Below are 22,175 nucleotides of genomic sequence, written 5' to 3'. Positions count from 1 at the left end.
ACCTCAGAAATATTGGGAGTGTTTAAAAAAGGCTGCAGCTGTAAGATCTCTACTTTTTCCAAAATTTTAGAAATGAAAAGGAAGCTTGAAATAGGTCTGAAACTGGACAACAATCAGACATTGTACATCATCTTAAGTCAGGCTGCTGCTTATAAGCCTTTGAATGTAAGTTCCAATATTGTTGAATATAAGGTCCAATAGTGCCCCAAATGTCTTTAAAAAACACAAACAAGTAGGAGGATATCATTGGGAGAGCCCGATCTGAGTAACAAGTTTCCTCAGTTATGACAGACACTGGAACAAAATGGCTAAAAACTGCAAGAGTGATAATAAAGAAAGGGTAATAAGAAGGATGTAAGATATGTGCTCTACCAGTTAAAATCTCGTCAACAAAGAAATGTAAAAATAGCTTCTGTGCATTTGGACTGAGGAGGGTTAAGATCAGAATTTTCAATGCTAAATAATAGACAGGACTTGTGGCAGTGGCTGTTGATAACGCTTGAAAAATATACAGATTTCTGGTTCTTTATGATATTTACTCCAACCATCTTTTTAGATAAGTGTCTTATTATCATAAGACACTTGTAGCTTGCCTTTCCCCCCCATTTATATTCTGCTTTTTTTACATTCTCTTGGAGCAGCAGTATTTCTGTCCTAGCTTTGCTAAATGTTGGCATTCTTCCTTTTGGTGCAGTGTATCAGGAAAACTGAAACAAAACAGCAAACTGAAGCCAAAGAGCCCCCTCTCCCCGCTGCTAAAGCATGTGATGCTCATAAATACATATTCACACAGAAATACGCATTAAATGGTCACTTTCACACATTTAATGCTTTGTGATTCATTGTGATTTACTGCTACAAGGGTAGAGTATAGTGGATTTAACTGAATTCAATTAATTGAAATCAGCTAGATAAGTGTAAATATATAGAATATATAGAATTAAACTGAAACATTATCAGAGATTTACTAAGCATAGCATAAGTAAAACCCAGGAATTTTATTTTAAAAAATTATACCTGGGAATCCCACAGGCCAGTGGGAGCCACAAAGAGGCCGCTGGAAAGCTGCAATCACCAAATACCCGCAAAGAGTAAGGCAAGTCCTGAGGAATCAGCTGAATGGTAAGAACAAGGCTATCAACACCTTCGCCCTACCGGTGATCACATGCCCTGCTGGTCAAAGGAGGACTTTCAGACAAGGAAGCTTCTGAGCATGCATGGAGGGTTTCACCACAAACCCAGCACCCTGAGACTGTGCGCTAAACGTAAGGAAGGGGGCCGAGGACTAGTGAGTGTCATAACCTTAAGTTCCCAGGCCTCTGATAGAGGACCCGAGCTTGGAGGATAAAGACTGCACACTGTCTATGTATATCTATCTATAACATATATATTATATATATTTTTTAAATAACTCTTCCTATTTATCCGCACAAATGAATCTGTGTGTACACTCGTATTAATTTAATATCAGATATCACAGATGCACACGTGTTTACACTCCAGCACACTGTGCTATGAAGTCCTGAGATCAAAGAGCCACACCATGTGCACACACATACTGTGATGTGTGTGCTACATATATGTGCCCACAGTGGTTCCTGCTTGTGTGTGGTGTGTGTGAGTGCTCCCCAGCTGTCTCGCAGAGCTCCCTGTTGTTTGGCCTGACATGGCAGACGGGGCCGGCGCTGTAAACTCTTGGATCAATGCTTGTTTGGAAGATTTCTGTATCTAATTCCACCAAAGTCAGCAGCACTGCATCTTCTGATATGTGTGTGTGTGTACGTGTGTTTGTGTACCCTAGGGTGCTTGAATTTGTGCCCATGTGCGTGCATGCTTGCATCTCCATCTTCCTAATGAGTTGTATATGTGAGCATGTGCGGAGGAATGCTGCAGGAGGTCCTGGTGTGTGTGGATGCAGAACATCAGTGTGTGCCTCGGTGGCTTACACACACACACACACACACACACACACACACACACACACACACACACACACACACACACACACACACACACACACCCGAACATACAGAGCTAAGAGTCATACAGCAGGGGCTAAAGACAGACACAGACAGACAGACATCATCAGTCTCTCTCGCACCTCCCCCTTGCTTTGATTAAAGACACAATGTTATTACTTGAGCAGACCAGCATTAGCTTATTGATTTATCTCCCCCAAACCTGCACACACTCACACACACACACACTCAACATGCCAGTACACCTTGTGATTGCACATTTGGGCACCCATGTGTATGCATGACGGAACAAACGCATAAACATACTCTGACACCACAGCCGTGCACATTAACACACTCATATGCACCATTACAGGAGACCACCCGCTCCAACAAACTAAAGTGCAAGCTGTTAGCTCCCCCCCCCCCCCCCCCTCCCCAGTTACCTCCCCGCCTCCCTCCCATCGTCACATCAGGGATTTCCAGCGCTCCCAACACGTTGCCGGCATCAAGGCCCTGCAGATGTCACTTAGCTGCAGACACACCTCTTCATTTCTCCATCTCGCCAGCCGTCCGCCTCTCATGGGACATAGAGGAGGGACCGAGCGGAGAACACTGAGTGCATGTGTGGGAGTGCAAGTGTGTGTGTTTGTGTGGCTACAGAGGGGGAGGGGAAAGGATCTGGGCAGGTTAATGAATTAGTAATTAGGATTGACATTGCGTCTGCAGTGGGTTTTCCTCCAAACTATTTCCACCCCTCTCTCCCTCTCGTGCCTCTTTCTTTCTGGTCATCTGTGCATCCTCTGAACTCTCTTTGTCATCTTCACACCCCACCTCCCCTTGTACTTCTCCTCTCTTCATCCTTCTCCTTGGATAACCCCCTCCTCTACCTGCCTGGCTATGGGCCTCCCCTCTCTAACCTTCTCCTCCCCTTGTCTTCAAACGCACACCAGGCTCTTTTGTTCTGTCCACATCATCATCTCTTTTGCTTTATGCATCGCTCTCTCTTTTTCTTCCTCTTAATTCTCCCTGTGCCGCTTCATCACCCTTTTCACTCGCTCTCCTCCTTCCTCAGTCTCCTTCTAATGCGCTATTGATCTCTGGGATATTACTGAGGTCTCCACAGTCTGTGCAGATGTTACTGTAAAACTTGGCACTCCTGGACATTTGAAAGGGACGTGCTTCAGAGTCCTGAAGTACCAACATTGGAAGATTTTGGCACCAGCCAGTGCAGAGCCATATGAATGATTGGATGCTACTGCTGTGCTTCTGTTCATGACCTTGAGGTTCTTTAGTATGAAGGTACTGTCAAAGCGGAGCACTGTACAAAGGCAGTTCTGATGGTCTGAACTGCCTCCTGATTGAATTTAGCTGTGCTTGTGAAGTGAAAGAGAAAGGAGAGAAAAATGGTGTCAGACATATGCTGTTACAGGGTGAAAATATCTCCTTTGTTTTGTCAAGGGCAGAGCGGGAACAGAAGCTAATTTGCACTATATGCTGAGAGATAACATTAAATGTTTACCTGTTAGTTGGACGAAGAATGATAACACTTTTGTGTTAAATCCTCTGCAATCCAACTGATCATATGTGGCTCAGAGCAGGCACCATCAGCAGCCTGACAGCACAATCACAGTTTCATACCATGGTGTGTCTATCAGTCTGAAAAAGAAAATTAGACTCCCTGGCAATTTCTCATTTTGACAAATGCAAATGTGCAAATACACATGAATATTAATATGGGGCGGGGCAAAAGCATGTGCATTGTATTAATGGCAATTTAAGGCATTGCAGAAAGTGTTTATCTGACACTGTGTGCTCATTCCTTAAAACCAGTGGTCGTGTTTAGCGGTTCAATTGGGATTATTGCTTTTCTCAGTGGGCTTTAATCATAGTTTTGACAGAGGAGGTAGGAGCACAAACAGCATTAGAAAAAAAGGGGGACTGACAAAGATCAACAGAAAGCGCTCGACCTGCTGTTACTGATGATTAACAGTACCCTGAAAACAACTTCTGACAGAACTCAAGCAGGTCAAAGGTCAAGACAGTGGTCTGTTGTGATAGAATTAAAAAAATGCAAGTAGATTTTTCCATGATCAGTTGCACAATACAAGAACATTAGGATGTTCACTTTCATTTATGTGTGGTAGGTTACAGTATGTTCTGGCATGATTACACTGAGCTGTTTCATGTAACATGGTTCACTGTGGGTCAAGCGGGCTATTGACTGTTTCATAGGTCATGTTTTCCCTTTTCAGGCATCCTGCTGAATTCCTGTTGAAACCAAACTTCAGCATGACCAATGCAGCATCCCAGATATGACAGCTGCAGGACTTTAGACCTTGGACAACACCATCTGAATGTCTGTAAATCATCTACATGCTCTCTTTTTCTGGTCAGTTCCCAAACTTTTGTATTCACACTATTAATTCTTAATTCTAATATCTAGTGGAGAGGGGGGGGAGTAACGCCATCCAAGATCCCAGGACCTTAGTGTGGGAAAGGTTTCACCACCTTTGAGCACTCTATAGCTCTAATACCACCGGTCCAGCTGCAACTAAGCTCCAGGTCTCCAGGTTATCATCAGTGGTCAAAGAGAAGCACGTATGTCAACACAACTGTCGGCGCTAATCTTCACTGCGGGCTGCAGTGTTTGATATCAACAGGCCATCGAGACACGTCTCGTTCACACCGCGCTCTAGCCACGGGAGAGTGATGGTACTCCCGAACGGTCCGAGGAGCGGGTTTAGAGTTTCTCAGCTGCCACTCAAAGCACGCATAAGCTCCACAGTGAGGAGGAGACGGGCAGGACGCCTCCGTTCATCCGTCCATTCATCAGAAATTATCCGGACCTCCCCTAGCAGCCTGAGCAGAGGCGCGAGACGACACCACGAGCTGCTTCGGTTGGACGTCAACGTCGGGCGCGCGAGCGAGAAGGGGGGCAGCTGAGGAAGGGAGAGAAAAAAGAGCCCGTCTGTCAGTGTGTGGCGTGTGGATGTAGGGGAAGAGAGGGGGAGAGAGGACCAGTGCCGCCGCGCAACTCCCAGCATATTTCAGCATCCGACTGGACGCATTTCACCGGTGAGTGAAGATACGACACGTTTATTTTTAAGACAAACGGTCAAAGTGTGAAGATATTAACCTAGTGAGACTGTGTTAGCGCTGTTTAACCGGCGGGTCTCTAGCGAAGCCCATGCTGGGTGACCGTTTAGTAGTTTATTAGCGAGAGAGGCATTTCTCACAGAGGCTGTATTTAGCTTTCCTGTTTTTCTTGCTAATGTGGGAGCAAAAATGCTCACGCGGGGCTGCAAGCCTCCTCGCGCCGGCAAGCCGTGTTTGAGGAGCTAATGTAGGCTGTGAGATATGCACCGTGCGGGCCGTGGGATTTTACGGAGGTGTGTGCGTGTCTGTGTGTTTGTGTCCCCCGAGAGGAGGCAGAGAAAAGCCTTTCCTCTGCTTTTTTAGGAGGACAAGTCGGTCTTGAAACGCGACCAAGGCACTATTTTGGAGGAAAAGAAAGACACCGGCCTCAATTGAGCTTGAACCGTGTCTCCCAGCCATCCTGTTGTCATGGTTACTGGCTCGAGGAGGCTGGGAGAACATGGTTGTCTCGCGCTGTGGTCTCTCGCTCTCTCTCTCTCTCCTTCGCGCACACACACGCACACACACACACTGGTAGAAACAATAAGCCTCGTCTGTCTGGTGTTTGTTTATGTCTTTTTAAGTGCATTGGGGGGGACTCGCTAGAAAAAATAACACTGGGCCAAAGCTCTCAAATCAAGTGTATCCTATACATATAAGGGCAAAGGTGAGATGTAACCATGAGACATGTACCTTGAATAACATCATACATACTCTAAATTCTTTCCATAATGTCCAAATACAGGAATATTACAGACTCTGCAAAGACACTGCTGTGTCTTTGCTTTTTCAGGATGTGGGAGGCTTCTTTTTTAACAGGTGTTTGATAGCCGCTTATTTTTTATCCCCAAAAGCAAAGTCGCTATTATCTTAATTATAGCCATTTACATGTCTAGTCTAGATCCATTGTAATTCATTTCCCCGATACAACTGTGGGCTCTTCCCATGCAAACGTGTTGCTCGCTCTCCAGTGTATTAATTTCATACTCAAGGTGTCAGACATCCAGACACACTAGCACAGCAGCTCCACACCAAACTGTCACCTCTTGTTGTCTTTTTCTTCTTTTTAAATCATCCCACTAATGACTTTATTAGAAGATGTGGAAAAAACACAAAACATTTTACGCATTCAGACTAATGTTGTGTAAATATAGGGTTTGAGATATTAAACATATACAAAACACACTGAAATTCCAAAATGACGGCAACCTATGGTAGCACTTTATAGCACAGCCTGTGACTTACGGTGTAATATCTCAACACCTACAATGCAAATACTCAGAATTATCGCTAGGTACAGTGGAATAAGGGTAACAATTTGAGTTCTTAAAGGACATAAGAAACAAATTATACTGTAAGCAATTTGAAGTAGTGAGTAACACCATGGTATTTTAGAGGAAAAGCCAAACAGTATTTACACATCTTGCACTGTAATTACTCACTACTTTTAGGGACTGTATTACTGAGTAGCCTAACCTCTTCTTACATAGTGGTTACAAAGTATATATAGGGTTGTGCCATTCAAATGAGCTATTTTAAATTCAAAGCTTTAATGTAATTATTCATATTGAAAAATTCAAGGATAATTAATTCAAATTTATTGTCCCAAAATAATACATAATTACAATGTAAAATGGGGAGCTTAGGCAAATCAGTAATACAACCCCTAAAATCTGTGGATATATTTTTTTTTCAATCCTTGAAAATTTGTTATCACCATTATTCTATAAACTATATTATATACCTTCTGTTAAGTATGTTTAAGTACTGAATATAACAGCCTAAATTCAGAAATATTACACAACGGATTTAAGGAAATTACTCCATAGTATGTGAGCTGTATTACAAATGTTTCTAAATCTACACTTTTCAAAATCACTCACATGTCACAAAGGTCTGTTATGCTTGCCGTGCATAATAATGAGTGAATTTGTATTAGAAGGTGAAAGCACCCAGGGGAATAGGCCCAAAACAAGATAAATCACCACATTATTGTAAGCATGTATTTAGATGTAAGCAGTTAGAGTGACAAAATGTGAGCGGACAGTTGACCTTGACTGCACAGAAGTGACATATTGGGGTGATTTCAGGGAGCTGGCTGACTGTTACGCTCCACTGGGCTGGTCTAGCAAGTTTTAGGCGCTGTGATAATGCTGGTGTGACTTGCAGCACAGGCATGAATGCTAAGAAAATAGCCCTGGACCACTTCCAAGTCCACATTTTCCTGCCTGCTTTCACATCCTCAGCTTATAAGGAGGAAATGATGACATTATTTTCTTCCTCTCTGCATCTGTTCTTGTAGCACAACAGCATTTTTGAAAGGTGACTCTGTGCTGTGTGTGCATGTATGAGGATAGGCTGCAGGGCCAGTGCTGCACCCAGCCTACGTGTTATGAACAGGGTCAGTAGGTCATTTATAGTATAGGACTAGTCTTTCTGAGCATGTCTTACTGATAGTGTAAGAGAGGAGAAGGGAAGAACAGGGGAGGTTTGCCTTCTCTGTTCTTAGTATGCAGATCTAATATCATCTGTCAATGTTCAGCTGGCAGCTTCATGAATTAATTTTAATTACTAATTAGCTTGTAGAAAGTATTTAGAAGGCTGTCCCGGTGGTCTTAATGCTGCTCTGTGGTAGATTTTCTATTGAAAGCTAAAATAAAATGGCTGTACTGTTCCTTTTACATGTATAGCAACAGCTTATTTATTTTGATAGTATAATTTACATTTTAGAAAAAATAGGGTGATCAACTTGATGTCAACTACTGTGGTGAAACACCAGCATTGCATTCTTCACACCACTTGACAGTATTGGGGTGCTGCCTTTTAGTAAGAAATGCTCACGGAGGCACGCAGCACAAACAAAAGAGCTGCATACAAATGCTTCTATATTAAATGAACGGGGGCAGCACTGCAAACGTAATGAGGTCAGGCAAGTTGAAAGTATCAATTGATGGCCTGCTCCAGCATCTAAATTCAGTGAAAGGTGGTGCAATGATGCCCAACAGAGGTATCTACGGGCAGGGGAGTGCTTCCAAAAAGATTTACTAGATAGAGAGATAGCTAGACAGAGATTAATGGATTAAGATGATTAAGTCTTTATAGAGCAGAAAACAGTTAAGGCTAGTACAATACTTATATCATATTGAAAACCAGTATCCTGATTTTCTTTCCTATTGTGTCGCTCGTTCATTTGTTAAACTCCCAGAGAATCTTGGGTAATCCTTTCCACTGCATCACATTACATTCAGTGACTGCCAATGAAATCTGGCCAGAGTGCAACACCACTTGAGGAGTCCTGTGCTTATAGGCACAAAAGTATCCTGTTTTTATGTATTTACAGAGTAAGAGAAACCAGTTTTATACTTAAAGGTCAGGTTAGCCTGTTAATATAACTGTATAATGTCTTAGATTGTGGACAAGGACTGTTAAGTCTGATAAAATGGAAGCTATGAGTTTGAAAGGGACGACACATCTATTGCTGCAATCATTCAAAATGTCCAAATGGGAATTCATGCAAATATTTCAGACTGTCTTCTCACTGGGGTTGAGTTATATGTTAACATTAGCCAGCCGACCACTGTGAGTACAGGAAGCAGTGTTTGCTAATTTGTCTGCCAAAGTGTGTGCAGCACAGACTCACCAGACTCTCAAATTTTGTATTCTTTTTGCTATAGCCTTTAAATAACCAGTAGGACAAAATGAGTAAAGTTAGGGACACCTAACAAAATCTATCAAATTAGTAAATATAAAATTAGTGAGACAGTAAAGAAGACTTAAGTCCCACCCACACATAAAATGATTTACTTGTTCCAAATCGCTTTTCAATTATTGATCAGTTTGCAAGAGGATATTCCAAGCCCCCTTTGTGTAGGTAATGTATTTATATGGTAATGTATCTCATATGTCATTCACCAGTATTGCTTTAGTTCCTCGCTTCAAAGATGAGAAGACTTTAATTTATGACCCTTGACTTTACATCGGTTATTTTGCCTGTTGTTGCTACACATGGTTGCTTTTTATTGACATTATAACAGCGCTTATTCGTACACTGGCAGGTTCCCATGGTGCTACATTCATACATCATGAGAATCTCCATCAGAGCAGTCTGTCAGTATCTTTGTACAACTCTCTGATCTTGCTCAACACAACAACAAAGAAGGGAACCCTTGGGCGACCACTAAATTAGAAGAATAGCACAAAAAAGGCACAAATAATAGCCAATCGAGTGGACTAGTCTATCACTGAGCTAACACAACAGAGAGACAGATAACCATTCACACTTGCAGTCACTCTTGTAGCCAGTTTTGAACAACCAGTTACGATATAACCAGATAAAAAAACTACTGTGTATAGCTCTTAAAACTGAATTGATTATACTAATATTGTTCGTAATTTGTTCAGATATTAAATGAATGGGAGTTTGTTTTAAAAACATAAGTCGATGTGTCAGTGTCTGTGTTTGATGTGATCTTGGGTGTGTCAGAATTATGCCATGTTTTCAGTCACAAAGGCTTCCCTTTTCAATTAAAATTTAGCACGTGTACAATTTAAGTTAAATAAATATTGAACCTAAAGATCTAAAGCAGCGGCATCTTCAGCACCACTGTGAGCTTTGTGTTTCTGTAAGATCTTCTCAGCACTTTCCTTTTCACTCTTATTATCTCAGTAGTTGCTTCTCTGCTGCTTATAGAGACCAGTCATGCTTATCACCAGAGACTCCCATTGGACTGCAGCTCTGTGTCTCAGAGATCAATAAATCACACCACGGTGTATGTCTATGTGCAGTCTTTGCAGTGTGTGTGTGTGTGTGTGTCACAGAAGCACATGTAGACAGATAGAGAGATATAAAAGGCACAAGAGGGAAGAAAAGCTATTTAATGGCAACTTGGTCTTTTATCCATCATTCTCACTGGATTGGTGAGTTATAAGTCTAGGCGATGGCATGCTTTTAGATGTTAGACGTTGGTCACATGATTGGCAGGTTGTCTGATCACAATTAAAGGAAATTGATAACGGTTAAGAGCCCCAGTGTTCTGCTGACAAAAGTGGAATGCATGCATCCATCCTGATAGCCATTGTATATGTTGAGACACAAAGACTCAGAGACACACAGACACACACATACCCCATCTGATAACCGCTCCCCCAAACACACACACACACACACACACACACACACACACACACACACACACACACACACACACACACACACACAGTCTCACTCTTATAGGCTGTCTTTTCTTCATCTGTCCATGTGGGGTGTCTGAGCACATCTGCTCTGTCTCTCCTCAGCAGCCGGATTCATAGTGCTGCTCATTTCCACTATCCTTCTTCCCTCCACCCCCTCTTTTGGATAAGACCCATTTACCTCAATTACTGCAAAATGAGTGGTAGAGAGTGCAGAGTTAGACTGTGAGATAGCAGAAAGCATAATGGTGAACAGATGAGGAAGACAGAGTGGGAGAAAAACAGAACACCGGAGACATGCAGAGAGGGAGAGACGGAGAATTCCCACTTCTCGTGTCTGGTTTCATAACCGCTCACTGCTTCCATTTATGGAAATGTTTCACTGCTTTATTTGTGCGTCTACGTGTGTGCGTGTGTGCATTTCACTGCTTAATAATATGTGCAAATTCCACTTTGTGGAGTAGCATAAATACATGCAAATTGTTCATATGCCTCATACTCATACATGAATATGGAATCCATAAAGCCCCGCTGGAAATGTGAGCACCCCAGTTTGGGAATATTCAAGCTCATTATAGTAGAGATTGGTCAGCAAATTCTCATCCAAAAATGTTTTGAGGCCTAAGAAGCTTTCAGATTCATTACTAGTTTGTGAGATACACTTTTCATAGTGTGCTATAATGGAGTTTTAAATGTCTTGTTTGTGAAAACTATGATGTTTTCATGGATGGAACTTTGAAACAATCTGGTGACTTATGAATAATGCAAACCACTCCCATAATCCTTCTAGTAAAAGACAAAAAAACAAAAGAAAATGAGTCGGCCAGTCACCGATGGTGTACTCAGAAAGACTTTGTTCAGAAATCTGTCGGTCCTTTGAGATCATCGCAGCAGCAGTCAGAGAGAGGATGAGGATTAGAGGAGGCTACAGTAGCAGAGACACAGTGCCTGGTTGTGCCTGTGTTGTGTTTTGTTCCGTTTTTAAAAGTTTACCTGCATTTCTTGCTGCGACACTAGACTGTCTTCGCCTTTTCAGAATGAAATGCGACAAGCAAGATGCACTCTTATTTGTGTCTTTTAAATGTGTCTACAATAACACTCCCAGAGTGAGAGCTCCAGCTTGCATTTGTGTGACAACATAAGTAAAACTCAAAGAAGTTCAACTTTAGTAAGGGGAGAACTCTCCATAAATTCATCATCCTTTTGCAACTCTGATGAAACAGTTTCTGGGCCTGTGGTGTCCTCATGCTCAGGGGTAAGCCAAAGCACTTCCAACATCATACTTGTAGATACAAATTTGGCTCACTATCTAGCCTGCCATAAATTTGTCCTCTCTAAAATGGTTCAGTTTTTTTCTGCACAGTTTGGCAGACAATTTTTCCCCTGAGAAACCAGAATCCAGATATGGATGTTCATTTTGGCCTAACAGGACCCTTACCTACATCTGCATGCTATCAGAGGAAGCTATGAATTCCACTAAATATTTTACTGCAGTTGTGCTGCAATTCCCAAGCTGTGGATGATTCAGCAAAGCAGAGAACCAGTAGAGCATGAGCAGACTGGCAGGGCTGCTTCCTGGCAGCCCTTTTTATGATACTGACACATAGAACAACATAGCAATAAAAACATAATCAAATATTCTTGATCTTGGAAACAGCATTTGGCCCAATAAATAGCTGTTCTGGAGCTGTTCAGTATGACACAAACTCCCTCAACTGATGAAGCTTATCCAGCTTTCATGTCATAGACGTTCATGTTTCAGTCTTTGAATCTTAAAGACTGAGCTTTAAAGTTGCTCGACTTTATGTGAAACTAAAAATCCAAAGCCTAAACAAACTAACTTTAAATGAGAGAAAGACAATCAATATGAGAAGCTGGAACCAAATAAGCTTTGCTTAACAGTGACTAAGAAACGATTAATTATTCATTAATTATTCATATTTCTCTTAGTCACCATTTCACGCCATCATTTCATCGGTTCTCAAAAAAGATAAATGTATATTTTTTTTATTCTCACTAAGTCTCTCTCCATATAATTTATATAAGAAAAATACATCAACAACTGCATTATTCAACATTTTACAACAGGAACTGTTTCTGAGAGCTGCTCATTAGCATTTGCCCATAAACTCCTGAAAGGTGAATATAAACAGAGGGCTAACAGATCAGCAGCAGACCTTTACAATACGTTTACAGAGTTCTATGATGCATTAACTGTGTGTAAGCCATCATCAGTGATGAACCTAACACTATGCTGTCAGAACATGTGATTGTTTTGTTTTTTTTAAGTAAAAATTGTTTTCCCAAGTCTTGATAATCAGTGGACAAAAGAAAATCAATCAATCAACCCCTGACCCTAACATAAGATTAGGATTAGGGCCTAGAGGATGTGATTGGGATTGTTGCCGTTGATGACTTGGACCTCACAGGGTTAAGTGCATTGAAGGCAGGCATCTCCATGGAGATCAAGAGGAGCTACTATTATAAGGAATCTGCCGAGAATCTCTGTGCCTGCCTGTGTTCCTCTGCTGTTCGTCGCCCTCCTTTCAGAGCTGTTTTGGGATCATCTGCTGCAGAGGACATAATGTTCCAACATATACTGTATATCTCTCTCCAACACTGGCTTGCACACCTAAAAACACACGTATGCACAGCTGCTGCTTTGTTAAGAGTGACCTCTGTGACTTGCAGAGGAAAGCGCAGAGGTCATAAGAGAAATAATCAAATGACTGCTCTGGTTCATGGTGCTGTATCTTTCTTTTCTTCTTTTCTCTGCAGAGGATACATCCAAATTTAAGGTTTAATCTGCATCTTTTGTCTAAGTGGAGAGTCACCCATCCCCTTCAGGGAAGGGCACCATGACCCAGGAGGGGCAGGCTCTGCCCTCTCCCACCCCACCAGAGAACCCAGTAGAGCCCAGTACAAGCACCACTACTGACCCACCCAAAGAGACACATGACAAGACAGATGAGGACAAGGTGGATGCTGGAGCAAAGGATGAGATAGACGAAGGAAAACAAGAAGAAGACGTCAGGGAAAGTGAGGAGGGGGAAACACAGAAAGAAGTAGAAGGGATGGTGGAAGTGGAAGGTGATAGAAGAGAAGGGGAGTTGAAAGAGGAGTGTGAAGATGGGGCCGGGGATGAGCATCAGCTGACAGAAGGAGAGGCGGAGGGGGAGAGGGAAGGGACGAAGGGGGGAGGATGTATAAATATGGAGGAAAGCTTAACGGGGGAGGAGACAACACATGAGGCGGAGGAGATGAAAGAGGAAGAGGAGGGGAAGGAAAATGAAGAAATTCACCCATGCACAGAAGAGGAGGCAACTAATTCTCAACAAGCTGGCCGGTTAGTGGACAAAATTGTATTTGTACCACTTTACCTGTCAGAGCAAGCAAGTGTCATGTTGCCTGTTAATTTGCATTGCTAAAAAGACAAACACAGCTTCCTTATATTTTTATAATAACCTAAGAGTGTCACTTTTGGTCAATGTTTTTTGTGCTTTGTGATTTGAATATTTTTTATGTTAAATTGTTTTATCTCTGCGGTTCCCTTTGTACATAATTAGCCTAATGTGCTTTACTCATATTTTACAAAATAAATAGTCAATAAGCCTCAACTTAATGAGCTGAAAAAATGGAAGAAAAATATTTAAAGAGCTAAGGGACACAGCAACCATTTCCCAGCTCCCCAACTGTCCCAGAAAGACATTAGTGGAGGGCAGTCTGTAAAAAGCTCAACATGTGGAAGAAAAATGTGCCTGCTAATTAGCAGATTCATATATGACAAGCAAAAACTATGCAGAATGATAAAGACATACTGAAAGCAAAGTACATCTAACCTTTTTCTTTTAAAAAAAGGGATGAAATAGCGATGCTTTTGTATCATATTGTAGTAAATAGCACAGTGTTTTTAGATGAACAAGATGACTGATCTTTTTTGCATATTTTTATCCATTTTCATGCGTGTAGGTCAGATGTTTTCTTTTCTTCCTGTTGATATAGATTGGCAAATGGTATAACTGGGAATGACGATGAAGATGAAGTAGGTGAAGAGGACGAGGGAGGAGATGAGGGGGCGATACAAACACACTTGGACACTTTCAGCTCTAATTTTGAGACAACTGTAGAACAGGCTGACACCGAAGTGGAGGAGGAGGAGGAAGAGGTCCAAAAAGAAGGTGATGGCAGAGAAAACCAGGACAGTTTCAGCTCAGCTTTTGAACAGATTGTCGAGCAGGTCGACATTCAGGATGAAGAGGAGGAAGACGAGAGAGAGTTGGAGGAGGAGAGGGAGAAAAGTAGGGTGGACAACAAAGATGGTTTCAGCTCCACATTTGAGCGCATCGTGGAATCTGCCCTGCTCAGGGGTGGGACCTGCTACAGCAGCCTGGACTCTCTGGATGTTCTGTCACTCACAGATGAGACAGACAGCTGTGTTAGCTTTGAGGCGCCACTGACACCGCTCATCCAACAGAGGGCACTGTTACAAGGTCCTGAACCTCTGGAGCTTGAGTTGGCAACAGTTCAGGAGCAAGAAGGGGCTGAGATTGGAACAGATACCCCAGGGCCTGAACTCGGGGCTGGGGACAGTGCTGGAGCAGTGGCTGGAGTAGGAGGAAGCCCGCTGAGGACCACCATACCTGGGAGCAGATCAGAGTTTGTGTTGAGCCAGCCTGGACGCTGGGCCATTCCTAATGGCTATCACACAAATTGCCAGGGAGATATGATTAACTCTGTCAGGTAAGTTTTACTTTAGTTCCATGTGTGGACCAAATAACATTATTCTAAAGGGATGAATTTGGTTTAAAAAGTAAATATGACAATCCTGAGAAAATATGGTGTAATACATTAAAGAATTTATATAAAATGAGGATGTTTTTGCATGGTGGGTTGGTCATTTTACACATTCAATGTTAAACACAGTTTAATGAATATTTAAATGACTGATGACAGCTTCCAGGTTATGTGGTTGTTGAAGCCTTATGCAGATGTCTTACTCAAGTGTAATTAACGTGACCTTGGCTTAACCAGTAGGTGGCGTGAACAAGTGAAGCCCAGCTGTAGGTCCTTAGAGAGGTGGACAGGGAGGGCTGGTTGGGGTGGAAAGAGGTAGCCCGCCTCTTTCCACATATGCAAACTGACACAGTTCTTTAAACAATAACCATGATGGAAGCAACAAATGTAGGCATGCGTTACTTAGCTTAAAATGTTCATATTTTTGGAAAATAAAGGAACTGAGTCTTTCAGTGTTCATGGCTGCACAGTTTTGTGCACTCCAGCAAAAATGTTGCATTCACACAAATGTTGCATTAAGCCAAACTGAACAAACAAAAAGTTGCAATACAAGGAAGCTTTAACATTTTGATGAAACCAGTGGGACTGTTAAAGCAGGACTGCTGCATTTGAAATGAGAGGAGCCTCTGGTAAATGTATACAGAGTTTATTCACCAGAGCTGCAGACTGTGGCTCGACTATTTGCTCTCTCCAACCTCTTTTGCTTAAAGGATACAATAGAGAGAGATAACCTTAGTACTGTCAAATGAGAGGTTTATGCATCATGACAGAAGACCTTTTGAACAGAAACTCAAATTTTAGGAGGAGTGTGGTGGTTTTCTATGGGAGGGTTACACTAGATAAGATCCATGGCAGCCTGTCAGCATAATGAATCACTTGTGTGAGCAGGAAAAAACAAACTCGTTGGGCTTTTTGACAAAGAGAACTAGTTTCGTTCTTGATGAAGATTACATTTTTGACATTTTGACCAGTAACAGGTTGGGTTGGAACCTGATATATTGGTTCACTATGAAGGAAACAGATCATGGTAATAATGCTTATTTCTGCCTCTCTAATGTCACAGACATTAACTTGGTGGAGTTTTGGTATTGAAACTATGATATATTTTATGATATTGATGTTCAAATTTGGTTATAGCGAAATACCATGCTGAACAAAAGCACATTTTTAGCCTTTAAACTGTGACACTTTGAGTGGATGTAAAGTTGATTCAGTTGCAGGTTTTATCAGAGCTTAGATGTGTGTGCCAAATTACCATGAGCTCCGTGTACTTCATGGACCTCTAGCTATTATCATAATACACATATATAAAATCAAAGCTTTATTTATCCAAATAATTAATCATTAAGGAAAATATGCTTGATATAAACTGAATGTATACGAATCAAGTACATTTCATTTGACCAGATTCCATTAAATTCCATAAATACACAGAAATTTTACATGTAACATTGTTACATGAAGCCAGACCTGGAGGGATTGTGGGGACACGGTAACAGCTGACATGACTTTCTTACAATTAATTACCTTAATAGTAGTAAAATGGGTTGAAGGAGACAACGTAGAGCCACTGAAGGGAGAAGCAGTAACGCAAACCATATGGCGAAAACATGTAACTTGAACTTTGGCTATAGGTCTCCCTCGCTGGTGTGCACACAGTCCCTGTGGCGTGTTCATCAGCTCTTCCCCCTTGCACAGTTCCTGCAGTTAGAAACATACTGGAATGCCAAATAGATGCACAGACCTTTGACATTATCTGCTCAGCTAACTGCTGGGATTTGCTCAGACTCTGGTATGACTTACAGGATGAATGAAGGATTTTGAATGTCAGTTCTGCTCTTCTTTTCTCCTCTCCTTACCAGTCTACAGATGTAGTACTTTAGGCACAGTCTTGCTTCCTGACCACCAGCGCCAAGCTGAATGAGCTATTGTTTATGTCATGACATCATCGTCTTCAGCTTTCCTCGGCCCAGCAGGGTCTTAGAGTGAATGTGAGTGTGTATGTGTGTAAGTGGGTGATTATTGCTCCGTGCTAGCCAGCCTGCCAGACATTTGAGCACTTAAACCTAGAGTGGATACATCTGCTAGTCAGTCTTAAAGGGAAAGTTTAAGATTTAAAGATACTAACAGTTTCCAATTATTTACTTCTTGATGTCCATTCAGATGCTGTTTTTCAGGCTGTTAAAAAGGGAACCTTTAAAACTGTTAGGAATTCCAGTGCAAGTTGGTCTTTTAATATTCTCTAGAAGGATTATGGATCATGTGCTTCTGAACTCCTACTGATAAATGAATTTCCTTGCCTTACATTTCTTCTCTCTCTGTGCCATTCAGTGTCGTTGAGACAGTGTCGTATTTCACTGTCTCACCTTCTGCCTCTCCATTCATTTCTCCACTTGATTCATGTTATCTCACTATATCACATCTTAGTTATAACACACACACATAGACACACATACACACATATCCTCCATTTCACTTACACTGCTCTCCTACCAGCATATCTTACCTTTCATTCTTCTTGTCTGCCTACTTCCTTTTTTTCTGGTGGGTAGCCAGAGAATTGCCGTGGTTACACATTTTGGCACCTTGGGCGTCATGGACAATGGGCCTTTTTCACTGCGGGACCGAGCAGCTGCAGAGCATAGAATAAAAAATGAAAGTCAGTCAGTCAGTCAGCTTGGCAGACATTATGTTTTTTTTAATAATCACTTTTGCCCATTATTTTCACAGAGATTAAGAATTTTAGTCATAAGAAAAAAAATTGTTCTAAAATAATTGTAGCAGTTGAAACAACTTTGTTTCAACTGCTACTCATAGACTTTATAAGAAAATGGACATAGCCACAATGACATCACCTACTGATTCGCGAAGTCCCCTGTTGAAGCCTAATGCCAGGAAGTTTGTCTGAGGCCTTCGTGGTGTTTTTAAAATTGGATGTCTTGAGTAAGGAGGGGAGGTGACTTAGAATCCGAGGGATAACACACACTCGTATGGTAGTAAATTGCTATTTATAATAAGACCATACTAAAGCATATGCTACTTGGACCATAATTTATAAAACTGAACATTTTTTTTGTACTCAGTATGATGTAAAAGTAATGATTAGTCTTTTTGGCATCATAGATTTGTCATTTCATGTCATTTAGACTTTGTTTTATTTTATTTATTTTATTTTTTTGTTTTATCTGAGCACATACATGTGTGTATTTACATATATATTTGTATTTGTAAATGCAAGTATGTGTACTTGTGTATATATTGTTTTTTTCTGTATATGTCTGAAATAAAGATACAATACAATACAATACAATAGATCAAAAGAACAGGAGAACTGTTTCCCCTGGGTGTCTATATCAGCGGTCCCCAACCTTTTTTTGCGCCATGGACCGGTTTGTGTCCGACAATATTTTTACGGACTGGCCTTTAAGGTGCTGCAGATGAATACAACAAAATAAAACCAGAACCGGTACCAAACAAAAGAATATTTATTCATAACACACGGGAAAAAACCTGGGGAAATCGAGTTAATGATAAAAACCCTGAAAACCATATGCAGTATATATATATATCTATATGATTTGCAAACGAAGAAGATGCCCCCTGCTGGCCATTAGAAAAAATGCAAGTTTAAGAAACTTGTGCGCTGGCTTCACTTTTCAGAGTTGTATTCTGCTCTGTATTTTCGTCTATGATGTTATTTCTATTTAATCGTGTTTATGGTGTTTTTGCATTGCATTTTTCAGGGTTGTGATTTTGGACGTCATACCTCTGCTATGTACAAAAATGTATGAAAAAAATGGTCATGCTGTGCTATAACTGTCAGTGACAATGCTGACATTTTTTTCAGTTAGAGCCCCTGTTTTTCCTAGGTTTAGCATGTACACTAATGTTAAAGGATAATACACCCTCTGTCAGTTCTTAGGTTTTACATATCAGGATATAATAAACAATTGGGTCTTAAAATTAGGTAAATACAACATCAGATGAACAACAACATACGACATATTACTCCATGTCATTATTTATTTAACAAAACTAAGACAGAATGCAGAACCATAGAATTGTTAAGTTAAGTAGACCTCATGATGCAGTAGCTTATAGAAACCCTTAATAGCAATAACTTGCGGTAACTTGAGGATCATTGTTCAGTTATATGACCCAGTTTCAGCCAAGCACAATGACTGCAAGGTACCCAGGTCCTGTGGCTGCAAAAGAAGCCCAAATAATCACCCCTCCACCACCATGCTTGACACTTGGTAGCCCTTCCAAACAAACCACACTTGTTCAGTCTTTTTCTGATTGTGCTGTCAAAAACTTTAACATTTTACATGCTAACTGAGGCCCTTTTCTCTGAGCATTTCACAGTTTGACCTTGGGGTGAATTTGCTGGGACATCAACTTCTGAGAAGATTCGCAACTGCCTGGAATGATTTCTACATGTGAATAATATTTTTCATTGTAGAATGATGGCCTTAAATTGTTTGGAAATGGCCTTATAACCCTTCCCAGACTGGGTAGCAGCAGTTGCTCCTCTGAGATCATTGCTGATGTCTTTCCTCCTTGGCATTGTGTTAACACGCCCCTGAATGCTCCAGACCAGCAAACTGCAATAACATCTGCTTTGGTAGAGGCACTCACACTTTCTGATGATCAGTTTATCGACTGTTTGATTACTAGTACATGGATGCTACTTACCATCCTAATTCCAATAGAGGCAATAAGTATATATTTTGTTTTTCATGCACTGCTTCTGCATTTTGGAATAAATTTGTTAAATAATTAATGACACAGCGTAATGTGTCATGTGGTGAGGTTCATCTCAGATTGTATTTACCAAAGTAAAGTGTGTTTTATAAATGTAATAAGCAAAGACACACATTTTCTGCCAGTGCCACTGTTTCTTTGCTTGTGTAAGCCCCTGGGTGGTTACATTGTTTACAAGTAAAAGATAAGAAGTAAGTTTCTTTTATGTTTCCCAAATTTGTTGTTGCTTATACCCTACATCTTAATGAAATGTGCTTCATTAGGCTACATCAGTCACTATAAACAGATGTTGTACTCCCTGGACAAGTAGAAGTGATGAGGCTCCACTCTGAGAAAGCATACACTATCTTTGCAGTGCATGTACATCATCTACAAATGTAGCTATACAAATTTGCTCAAAACCACAAATACAAAAACCTTAATGTTGCATATTTCTATATTATATTCATACTAATCTAAATATTACAAATATGAAAGGCAGATGTTTGTTATCTCTTGTGATAGTGAGTGAATGTAAATGACAATACAGCTGAAGAGGCAGAGTGGTGTGTCTTTGCGGAAGAACACATTGGCATGCAGTGTGAAGCAGTTGGATCGGCATATGTGTCTCAAAATGCTGCAGAAACTGTTACTGAGTCATACATCTGATGTACACATGTCTAACATGCTCTTTGTGAATGAAACTGAAAGGCTGTTACTCCACGTTTTGCTTCAGTTGTTCATACTACTAATCTCACCTTATTTTTACATATTTTTCAGCTTTTTTAACCATAGTTTTTGTAATACGGCAGTCAAACCAGGTATTCAAACTGATCCATTTGGCTGGCAAATCATGTGCACTGGTGTAAACTCATTGCCACATACACCTCAGTTTGATCTGAAGTGGGCTGGAAGGTTATTGCCTAATAAACTCTTAGAAACACTAGCAAATTATTTACCTTTCCTTTAGGGTATTATTTAATAAACCATCCATAAAACTAATGATACGTGATTCAGAGGGACTTTGGTGCATCCAGATGGTTATAAAATGGCAAAAAAAAGCACAAAAAAAGAGAAAATTACTAAGTTGCAAAAAACGGGCACTTTTCTGTTATTAAATGGGAAGCAAACATTAACCCCCCCACCCACACACACATACCTAATTTTGTCTATCTATAACTTACCTATCTTTTACTTACTTTAGTGTGATATACTGAGCCCAACTGACAAAATTAGTTAAAAGACCCAAATGTATGCCCTCCTTCTTTGAAGTTTTCATGTTGTACAATGCAATCCAGTGGGCTGAAATGGACCATTTACTGGACCATATGTTTGACATCCCTTCCCTGGTGCATATACAGCCTGTCCACAAGTTAGCCTTCAACGTTTGTAGCTGGAGCTTTGATGTGGTGCAAAGAAACCTAATCTTACCTCAGCCAAACCCTCTCTGCAGATATTATTCCCACTGTTACTGTCTATTCTGACATCAGTGGGTGAAGATAGTGAAATGGGCAGCTGGCCACAGGAACAGGGAAAAAGTACAGCAGATACTGTAAGCATGCCAACCAGTACATGCAAATATGAGATGACAGTGCTCTTAGTCAGCAAACCTGGCTTTTAGTTTTGAGCTTGTACACTTGTGTAGTTTGTCAGCCTGTCAGTCATTGGGTTTGACAGTCAATTGCATCTTTTTTTTGGTTACTTAGTCACTGTTACTTCACACGAGTTGTGTTGCTCTGTGCTCTGTGGGGACCGTGAGTGAAGCTTAACCTTAATCCACAGAGGAGACTAAAATTGCCATGAAAACACACTCTCTGTTGGTCAGTCTATTTGTCTGTCCAGCAGCTTACTATAAAGCAGGCTATATCTACGCAGTGAAGCCAACTAGATGCAGGCTGATTATGTGATAATGCAAACTGCGCTAGAGCATTCATGCCCTCAAAACAAACACACGCAGTGCAATACTCAAGAAAAAAGATCCAGTGTCTGGACATATATGAATGTGTTTGACAAATGTTCTATGGCTGAACATTTGCATGAATACATGTGATTCCATTGTGTATGCGTATTCCTCCTGGTGGCTCACAAGCCTAACAGATCAAGCAGAGCAGATAAAAGCCAGGCAGTTTGTTTCCATATCAGAGAAGCAGCTCTACTGCATGGACTAACCTCTTTCATACACAGTGTTGAGCGCAGAAACACACATACACATGAAAGACATGTGGGCCAGAAGCATGCATAAACAAAAACTGTGTTTAATGCTCGCACATTCTAGCTCACTCAGTGATGCAGATATGGGAGTCCTTTATATCCGTCTTTCATATTCTTAATCTTTCTCTCTCTCTCTCTCTC

General features: G+C 41.0%; 1 protein-coding gene across 1 annotated transcript in view; it reads left to right on the top strand.

Annotated features, from left to right (window-relative positions):
• The first annotated feature begins 4,510 nt into the window (after positions 1-4,510).
• The window catches only part of psd2 (pleckstrin and Sec7 domain containing 2), a 36,860-nt gene continuing 19,195 nt past the window's right edge, over positions 4,511-22,175 (top strand). The window contains exons 1-3 of the mRNA XM_013909023.1: positions 4,511-5,036; positions 13,065-13,632; positions 14,289-15,026. Of these exons, the coding sequence (XP_013764477.1) occupies positions 13,145-13,632; positions 14,289-15,026 (1,226 nt within the window). The 5' untranslated portion in view covers positions 4,511-5,036; positions 13,065-13,144. The remainder of the gene's footprint in view (positions 5,037-13,064; positions 13,633-14,288; positions 15,027-22,175) is intronic.

This window comes from Pundamilia nyererei, unplaced genomic scaffold (assembly GCF_000239375.1).
Source record: "Pundamilia nyererei isolate P.nyererei 1_Seehausen unplaced genomic scaffold, PunNye1.0 scaffold00001, whole genome shotgun sequence".
Lineage (NCBI taxonomy): Eukaryota > Metazoa > Chordata > Actinopteri > Cichliformes > Cichlidae > Pundamilia > Pundamilia nyererei.
This window is presented reverse-complemented; position numbering and strand designations above follow the sequence as displayed.